Source organism: Hyla sarda, chromosome 6 (assembly GCF_029499605.1).
Source record: "Hyla sarda isolate aHylSar1 chromosome 6, aHylSar1.hap1, whole genome shotgun sequence".
NCBI classification, from domain to species: Eukaryota; Metazoa; Chordata; class Amphibia; order Anura; family Hylidae; genus Hyla; species Hyla sarda.
The window spans coordinates 291,032,727-291,043,055 of record NC_079194.1 but is presented as its reverse complement, the minus strand read 5'-3'; the positions used below and the strand labels follow the sequence as shown (position 1 = coordinate 291,043,055).

At 40.5% G+C, this 10,329-nt stretch overlaps 1 protein-coding gene across 1 annotated transcript in view; it reads left to right on the top strand.

Moving 5' to 3' along the window:
* Positions 1-123: 123 nt before the first annotated feature.
* The window catches only part of PPFIA1 (PTPRF interacting protein alpha 1), a gene marked incomplete at its 3' end in the record, with an annotated part of 105,983 nt that continues 95,777 nt past the window's right edge, over positions 124-10,329 (top strand). The window contains 2 exon segments of the mRNA XM_056527707.1: positions 124-430; positions 6,117-6,380. Of these exon segments, the coding sequence (XP_056383682.1) occupies positions 6,117-6,380 (264 nt within the window).

Genomic DNA, 10,329 nt, shown 5'->3' with positions numbered 1-10,329 from the left:
CTCCTCTCCGCTGATTGGTTTGCTGTCATGGCCATGTCACTACCCCCGTCACCCCGGTAACCGCTCTCAAACTCCTCCCACTGCGTGACGCAATGCATGCCGGGCACGTCACGCACCGACTAGGCGCCGCGGTGTATGCCGGGAGCAGTGAGGCGGCCTGACCGAACCCGGACACCGAATAGGGGATCCCGTGCCCTGCCGCGCTCCACCCCCACCCGGGACTGCAGGGAGCACCGGGGCCGGCGCAGGAAGTGTCTGGGATCTCCCTACTGCCCCGGTGTACGGACCCGGCATCTCCCCCCTCCCGTGTGCGGCCCCCGGGATCCCCCCCCCCCCCTCCAGACCCACCGGCCCGGTCCATGCTGAACGGAACACAAAGCCCGGATCAGGATAACGCGTTAGTGGAGGGATACCGGGAGGACACAGCAAGGTAAAGATAGCGAATGTCCCTGACTGTGTGTGATGGCTGTAATGTCAGGGGATCTATACATTACATACACTATATACAGGATATATACATTACATACACTATATACAGGATATATACATTACATACACTATATACAGGATCTATACATTACATACACTATATACAGGATATATACATTACATACACTATATACAGGATCTATACATTACATACACTATATACATATATATACATTACATACACTATATACATATATATACATTACATACACTATATACATATATATACATTACATACACTATATACAGGATATATACATTACATACACTATATACAGGATCTATACATTACATACACTATATACAGGATCTATACATTACATACACTATATACAGGATATATACATTACATACACTATATACAGGATATATACATTACATACACTATATACATATACAGGATATATACATTACATACACTATATACAGGATATATACATTACCTACACTATATACATTACATTACATGTACCATATACAGGATATATACATTACATGTACCATATACAGGATATATACATTACATGCACTATATACAGGATCTATACATTACATACACTATATACATATATGGGATCTATACATTACATGCACTATATACATATACAGGATATATACATTACATACACTATATACATATATGGGATCTATACATTACATGCACTATATACATATACAGGATATATACATTACATACACTATATACATATATGGGATCTATACATTACATGCATTATATACATATATGGGATCTATACATTATATACACTATATACATATATGGGATCTATACATACCTGCATTATATATATATACATATAAGGGATCTATACATTACATGCACTATATACATATACAGGATATATACATTACATACACTATATACGGGATCTATACATACCTGCATTATATATAAGGGATCTATACATTACATGCACTATATACATATAAGGGATCTATGCATACCTCCATTATATATAAGGCATCTATACATTACATGCACTATATGCATATACAGGATATATACATTACATGCACTATATACAGGATCTATACATTACATGTACCATATACATATACAGGATATATACATGTACCATATACATATAAGGGATCTATACATATCTGCATTATATATAAGGGATCTATACATACCTGCATTATATATAAGGGATCTATACATACCTGCAATATATAAGGGATCTATACATACATGCACTATATACATATAATGGATCTATACATTACCTGCCCTATATACAGGATATATACAGTACATGCACTATATACATATAAGAGATCTATACATACCTGCACTATATACATAAAAAGGATCTATACATACATGCACCATATACATATAAGGGATCTATACATACCTGCACCATATACATATAAAGGATCTATACATTAATGCACCATATACATATAAGGGATCTTTACATTGCCTGCACTATATACATATAAGGGATCTATACATTCCTGCACTATACACATATAAGGGATCTATACATGTACCATATACATATAAGGGATCTATACATTACATGCACTATATACATATAAGGGATCTATACATTCCTGCACTATACACATATAAGGGATCTATACATGTACCATATACATATAAGGGATATATACATTAATGCACCATATACATATAAGGGATCTATACATTGCCTGCACTATATACATATAAGGGATCTATACATTCCTGCACTATACACATATAAGGGATCTATACATGCACCATATACATATAAGGGATCTATACATTACATGCACTATATACATATAAGGGATCTATACATTCCTGCACTATACACATATAAGGGATCTATACATGTACCATATACATATAAGGGATATATACATTAATGCACCATATACATATAAGGGATCTATACATTGCCTGCACTATATACATATAAGGGATCTATACATGCACTATATACATATAAGGGATCTATACATACACGAAGTATATACATATATATGATCTGTACGTACATGCACTATATATATATATTTTTATCTATAAGATCTGTACATCCTTGGAGACCTTACACCCCCCCGGTCCGTATATACACAGCCTATATGTACATAACACTATTGATTCCCCTTTTATAAGGCTCCTCCTGTATTTTCCCATCTCAGCGATTTGTTTAGATTCTTCCCTAGTCGTCCTCCATGTTATACAGTGTGGTGCGCTGCCTCTAGCGCCCCCTGTGGATATACATTTATACTAATATTCCACTAATATTCATAATTTATTGCACCTTGTTCGCTTATCATTAACCCTTCGCGTAGGGTACCCTGTCACAGTTCCCAAACCTCAGGCTCTATCCTGGAGGCGTCTTCTATCGGATTCCCTTATAGTAGTGATCCAGCGGTGCCATAGTACAGTGGGATGTCCTTCTAAGCTCATTGGCTGACAGGGATCACCTGACTCTTCCAGTGCCTGGCAGGGGAATCCCGCATGTCAATGCGTTAGTTTGCTTTTTTTTTTTTTTTACCATGTATTTCAGTAGCATCAGTCTGTGGCTATTGCAAAACTACAACTCCCATCATGCCCTGACAGCCAAAGGCTGTCAGGGCATGATGGGAGTTGTAGTTTTTGCAGTAGCCGGAGAGAAGTCTGTGCTGGACTTTCCTCCCTGCACGCTCCTATCTGTCCTGCACTATCTCCTCTCTGCACCATATAACTATATGATTATGTTGTCTATGCGGACGTGCTGCGTACACCGACCTCTGCGTATACCGCGCCTCCATGTTCCCAGCTATAGATAAGTAGGACTCAAACAATCCCGAATAAGTGGGAGAATGGTCGCACCCCCCTCCCCCCAGCCGACATCCCATGAGGTCAATGCGTTCACCTACGTCATGTCAGTTCTAGATTACGCATAGTCCATTACATGTCAGTTCTAGATTACGCACAGTCCATTACATGTCAGTTCTAGATTACGCACAGTCCATTACATGTCAGTTCTAGATTACGCACAGTCCATTACATGTCAGTTCTAGATTACGCATAGTCCATTACATGTCAGTTCTAGATTACGCACAGTCCATTACATGTCAGTTCTAGATTACGCACAGTCCATTACATGTCAGTTCTAGATTACGCACAGTCCATTACATGTCAGTTCTAGATTACGCATAGTCCATTACATGTCAGTTCTAGATTACGCATAGTCCATTACATGTCAGTTCTAGATTACGCATAGTCCATTACATGTCAGTTCTAGATTACGCATAGTCCATTACATGTCAGTTCTAGATTACGCATAGTCCATTACATGTCAGTTCTAGATTACGCATAGTCCATTACATGTCAGTTCTAGATTACGCATAGTCCATTACATGTCAGTTCTAGATTACGCATAGTCCATTACATGTCAGTTCTAGATTACGCATAGTCCATTACATGTCAGTTCTAGATTACGCATAGTCCATTACATGTCAGTTCTAGATTACGCATAGTCCATTACATGTCAGTTCTAGATTACTCATAGTCCATTACATGTCAGTTCTAGATTACTCATAGTCCATTACATGTCAGTTCTAGATTACTCATAGTCCATTACATGTAAGTTCTAGATTACGCAAGTCCATTACATGTAAGTTCTAGATTACACATAGTCCATTACATGTACGTTCTAGATTATAAAGAGAACATTACATGCCAGTTCTAGAGTACACATAGTCCATTACATGTCACTTCTAGATTACGCATAGTCCATTACATGTCCGTTCTAGATTATAAAGAGAACATTACATGCAAGTTCTAGATTACACGTAGTCCGTTACATGCAAGTTCTATATTACACGTAGCCCGTTACATGCAAGTTCTATATTACACGTAGCCCGTTACATGCAAGTTCTAGATTACACATAGCCCGTTACATGCAAGTTCTAGATTACACATAGCCCGTTACATGCCAGTTCTAGATTACACATAGTCCGTTACATGTCAGTTCTAGATTACACATAGTCCATTACATGTCAGTTCTAGATTACACAGAACATTGCAGGTCAATTCTAGATTATACAGAGAACATTACAGGTCAATTCTAGATTATACAGAGAACATTACATGACAGTTCTAGATTACGCATAGTCCATTACATGTCAGTTCTAGAATTCGCATAGTCCATTACATGTCAGTTCTAGATTACACAGAACATTGCAGGTCAATTCTAGATTATACAGAGAACATTACATTCCAGTTCTAGATTACACTGAGAACCCTGAATGTCAGTTCTAGATTACACTAAGAACACCAAACGTCACTTCCACTGAGCCATTCTCAATAAACGTAAACAGTAGTTAGCTGCCCCATTAGTCAATGTCCGACCCATATAAGAGCCGGGAAATAGTTAAAGGGGTATTCCAGGAAAAAACGTTATTTATCAACTGGCTCCAGAAAGTTAAACAGATTTGTAAATTACTTCTATTAAAAAATCTTAATCCTTTCAGTACTCATGAGCTGCTGAAGTTGAGTTGTACTTTTCTGTCTAAGTGCTCTCTGATGACACCTGTCTCGGGAACTGTCCAGAGTAGAAGCAAATCCCCATAGCAAACCTCTTCTACTCTGTGCAGTTCCCGAGACAAGCAGAGAAAACAACAACTCAACTTCAGCAGCTGATGATTACTGGAAGGATTAAGATTTTTTTTATAGAAGTAATTTACAAACCTGTTTAACTTTCTGGACCCAGTTGTTATATATACATTTTGTTTGCTGGAATACCCCTTTAAACCAGATGTCTATCTGTAGGCAGCAGTTTCGGGGCTTCTTCCTCTCTGTACAGGGGAGGGTACTGGTTGGCACCATGAAATACTGTATTTTCCTTGTGGTGGCGCAGCTAGGTATTTGAGCACTCACTGCCAGGTGTCCAACATAGTCCAGGGTCAGAGGGGGATAACCCCTTTTTGTTCCCATATTGTTACCACAGCCTGACATAAATGACCAAAGAGGGGATTGGGAGGTGGTTACGGCAACACTTTCCCTGCCCGGCGGGTTTCGTTAGCTACAAAGCCAACTTCCTCAGGGGTGTCCTGACCCAAACATATTGTAATTGAGAATAAATAACAATAAATAAACCTTTTTGCAGCATTGCCCAACCTAAGGTTCTCTGGCTGTTGCAAAACTACAACTCCCATCATGCATGATGGGAGTTGTAGTTTTGCAACATCTGGAGAGCTGCAGGTTGGGGAAAACTGCCCCTAGTGGCATAGAGAGGGAGCTATAGTGGCAGGAATTGTTACCCAACGTTTCAAGAAACACCTATAACAAAAAATAAATAAATTCTTTTTAAAAGGGCGTTGTCACAGAGACATCGCAAAAGTTTTGATCAGTCAAGGTCTCAGTGCTGAGACCCCCACCAATCAGGAGAGCGGAATCTTATAATAGAGCAGCGAGACAAATGGCGCCATGTTCTGGGGGGTGAACAGCAATACCGCGCACTACACCCTGCTCGTTCTGATCGGTGGTGGTCCCGACCACTGGGACCCCGACCAATCAGAACCATTGACCTCTTCCTGTAATGCATCAAAAAGTTTGACAATGTTTACTTTCGTGTGTCCCTAATCTGAATGAAGCCATGTTTTATTTTTTATTTTTTTAGATGATGTGCGAAGTGATGCCGACCATCAGCGAGGCTGAGATGCCTCCGGGGGGGAACGGGAGCCACGGATCGGGCTCGCCCCAACAGACCGACTCCGATTCCCACTTTGAGCAACTCATGGTGTCCATGCTAGAAGAAAGGGACCGGCTGCTGGACACACTAAGGGAGACCCAGGAGACTCTGGCCTTGAATCAGGGCAAACTCCAGGAGGTCACTCACGAGCGGGACTCTTTACAGCGGCAGCTGAACACGGCCCTGCCTCAGGTACCGACAGGGCGGGGGTGGCCATCTGTGGGTTTGTAGGGCATTACAGGGGTACTCTGCTAGAAGACATTTTTTTTTTTTTTTTTTATAAACTGGTGCCAGAAAGTTAGATATGTAAATTACTTCTATTTAAAAATCTTAATCCTTCCAGTACTTATCAGCTGCTGTATGCTCCACAGGAAGTTCTTTTCTTTTTGGATTTGGAGCTATTTTCTCTCTGCTGACACCTCTGTCCAGAGTAGGAGCAAATCCCCATAGCAAACCTCTCCTCTGCTGATATCTCTGTCCAGAGCAGATCACTGTGGTCAGACAGAAAGGAAATTAAAAAAGAAAATGACTTCCTGTAGAGCATACAGCAGCTGATAAGTACTGGAAGGATTAAGAGTTTTAAATAGAAGTAATTTACAAACCTGTTTTTTTTTCTTTGAAATCACCTGGTGCCAGAGAGTTAAACAGATTTGTAAATGACTTCTATTTAAAAATCTTAATCCTTCCAGTACTTATCAGCTGCTGTATGCTCCAGAGGAAATTCTTTTCTTTTTGAATTTCCTTTCTGTCTGACCACAGTGCTCTCTGCTGACACCTCTGTCCGTGTCAGGAACTGTCCAGAGCAGGAGAGGTTTGCTATGGGGATTTGCTCCTGCTCTGGACAGTTCCCGATATGGACAGAGGTGTCAGCAGAGAGCACTGTGATCAGACTGGAAATAACAATCCAACTTCCTCTGGAGCATACAGCAGCTGCTAAGTACTGGAAGGATTAAGATTTTTAAATAGAAGTAATTTACAAATCTGTTTAACTTTCTGACACCAGTTGATTTAAAAGAAAATGTTTCCACCGGAGTACCCCTTTGAAGGGAACCTGACTTTCTAACTTTATAGCCTCACCATCCCTGCAGGCAGGAGCGTCTCCCGGAAATGGCGAGGAAAATGATTTTACTATATATAACCCGTTCCCCTGCATTCTGTATGGTAAAATCCTATGACAGGTTCACTTGAGTCCATTTAAAGAGGTACTCCCATAAAAAAGATTTTTTTAAATCAACTGGTGCCAGAAAGATAAACAGATTAGTAAATGTCTTCTATTAAAATATCTTAATCCTTCCAGTACTTATCAGCTGTTGTATGATCCACAGGACGTTCTTTTCTTTTTGAATTTCCTTTCTGTCTGACCACAGTGCTCTCTGCTGACACCTCTGTCCATTTTAGGAACTGTCCGGAGCAGGATAGGTTTGCTATGGGGGTTTGCTCCTACTTCGGACAGTTGCTAAAATGGACAGAGGTGTCAGCAGAGAGCACTGGGGTCAGACAGAAAGGAAATTCAAAAAGAAAATAACTTCCTGTAGAGCATACAGCAGCTTATAAGTACTGGAAGGATTAAGATTTTTTTAATAGAAGTGATTTACAAATCTGTTTAACTTTCTGGCACCAGTTGTTTAAAAAAAAAAAAATAAATAAAACCTTTCCAGGGGAGTACCCCTTTAACCCCTTAAGGACTCATTTTGGCCTTAAGGACTCAGACAATTAAATTTTTACGTTTTCATTTTTTCCTCCTCGCCTTCTAAAAATCATACCTCTTTTATATTTTCATCCACAGACTAGTATGAGGGCTTGTTTTTTGCGCGACCAGTTGTCCTTTGTAATGACATCTCTCATTATATCATAAAATGTATGGCGCAACCAAAAAACACTATTTTTGTGGGGAAATTAAAACGAAAAACGCAATTTTGCTAATTTTGGAAGGTTTTGTTTTCACACCGTACAATTTCTGGTAAAAATGACATGTGTTCTTTATTCTGAGGGTCAATACGATTAAAATGATACCCATTATTATATACTTTTATATTATTGTTGCGCTTAAAAAAAATCACAAACTTTTTAACCAAATTAGTACGTTTATAATTCCTTTATTTTGATGACCTCTAACTTTTTTATTTTTCCGTATAAGCGGCGGTATGGGGGCTCATTTTTTGCGCCATGATCTGTACTTTTTTTTGATACCACATTTGCTTATAAAAAACTTTTAATATATTTTTTATAATTTTTTTTTTTAATAAAATGTATTAAAAAAGTAGGAATTTTGGACTTTTTTTATTTTTTTTCGTTCACGCCGTTCACCGTACGGGATCATTAACATTTTATTTTAATAGTTCGGATATTTACGCACGCGGCGATACCAAATATGTCTATAAAAAATGTTTTTTACGCTTTTTGGGGGTAAAATAGGAAAAAACGTACGTTTTACTTTTTTATTGGGGGAGGGGATTTTTCACTTTTTTTTTTACTTTTACTTTTACATTTTTTTTTACACTTGAATAGTCCCCATAGGGGACTATTCATAGCAATACCATGATTGCTAATACTGATCTGTTCTATGTATAGGACATAGAACAGATCAGTATTATCGGTCATCTCCTGCTCTGGTCTGCTCGATCACAGACCAGAGCAGGAGACGCCGGGAGCCGCACGGAGGAAGGAGAGGGGACCTCCGTGCGGCGTTATGAATGATCGGATCCCCGCAGCAGCGCTGCGGGCGATCCGATCGTTCATTTAAATCGCGAACTGCCGCAGATGCCGGGATCTGTATTGATCCCGGCACCTGAGGGGTTAATGGCGGACGCCCGCGAGATCGCGGGCGTCGGCCATTGCCGGCGGGTCCCTGGCTGCGATCAGCATGACATGCCCGCGGTTATGCTTAGGACGTAAATGTACGTCCTGGTGCGTTAAGTACCACCTCACCAGGACGTACATTTACGTCCTGCGTCCTTAAGGGGTTAAGAGATTCTGGATATGAACAATGGGGGGAGATTTATCCAAAACCTGTCCAGAGGAAAAGTTGCCGATGTTGCCCATTGCAACCAATCAGATCGCTTCTTTCATTTTTAACAAGGCCTCTGCAAAATGAAAGCAGCGATCTGATTGGTTGCTATGGGCAACTGGGCAACTTTTCTTCTGGACGGGTTTTGATAAATCTCCCCCCCCCAATGAGTATTTGACATGTGTAGAGCAGGCGACATTGTGGTTTCTGTGTAGAATTCCGCAAAGCCACCTACATAGCGGTACAATGTCTATGCTGTGTATTGGTAAGTGCGGTAAAATCTTGGCGGAAACATGAGACAAGGGGTCAGGTGTGTTTTACCTCGCTGGGTTTCGGGCGATGCATTTGGCAAGGAGAGAGAATTCCGCAGTAGCTGTGATACTTTATATTGTCCTACATCTTGGATAGCTGTCGGCCAAGCTCTTCTTCCTGACACCCCCATATACACTCAGCATCCCTGTATGGCAGTGTTTCCCAACCGGGGTGCCTCCAGCTGTTGCAAAACTACAACTCCCAGCGTGCCCGGACAGCCTTCGGCTGTCCGGGCACGCTGGGAGTTGTAGTTTTGCAACAGCTGGAGGCACCCTGGTTGGGAAACACTGCCATACAGGGATGCTGAGCATATATGTATATGGGGGTGTCAGCCAAAGGCTGTCTGGGCATGTTCTGAGTTGTAGTTTTGCAACAGCTGGAGGCACCCTGGTTGGGAAACACTGTCATAGAGGGATGCTGAGCGTATATGTATATGGGGGTGTCAGCCAAAGGCTGTCTGGGCATGCTGGGAGTTTTAGTTTTGCAACAGCTGGAGGCACCCTGGTTGGGAAACACTGGTATAGAGGGATGCTGAGTGTGGTGTGTGTGTATGTATATGTGTATATATATATATATATATATATATATATATATATATGTCCGGGCATGCTGGGTGCTGTGGTTTTTCAACAGCAGAACGAACCTATATTGGCAAACTTGATCTAAGGTGTATGGCCTTGTTAAAGGGGTATTCCATGAAAAAACATTCTTTTCTTTTTTTCCATATCAACTGGCTCCAGAAAGTTAAACAGATTTGTAAATTACTTCTATTAAAAAATCTCAATCCTTCTAGTACTTATCAGCTGCTGAAGTTGAGTTGTT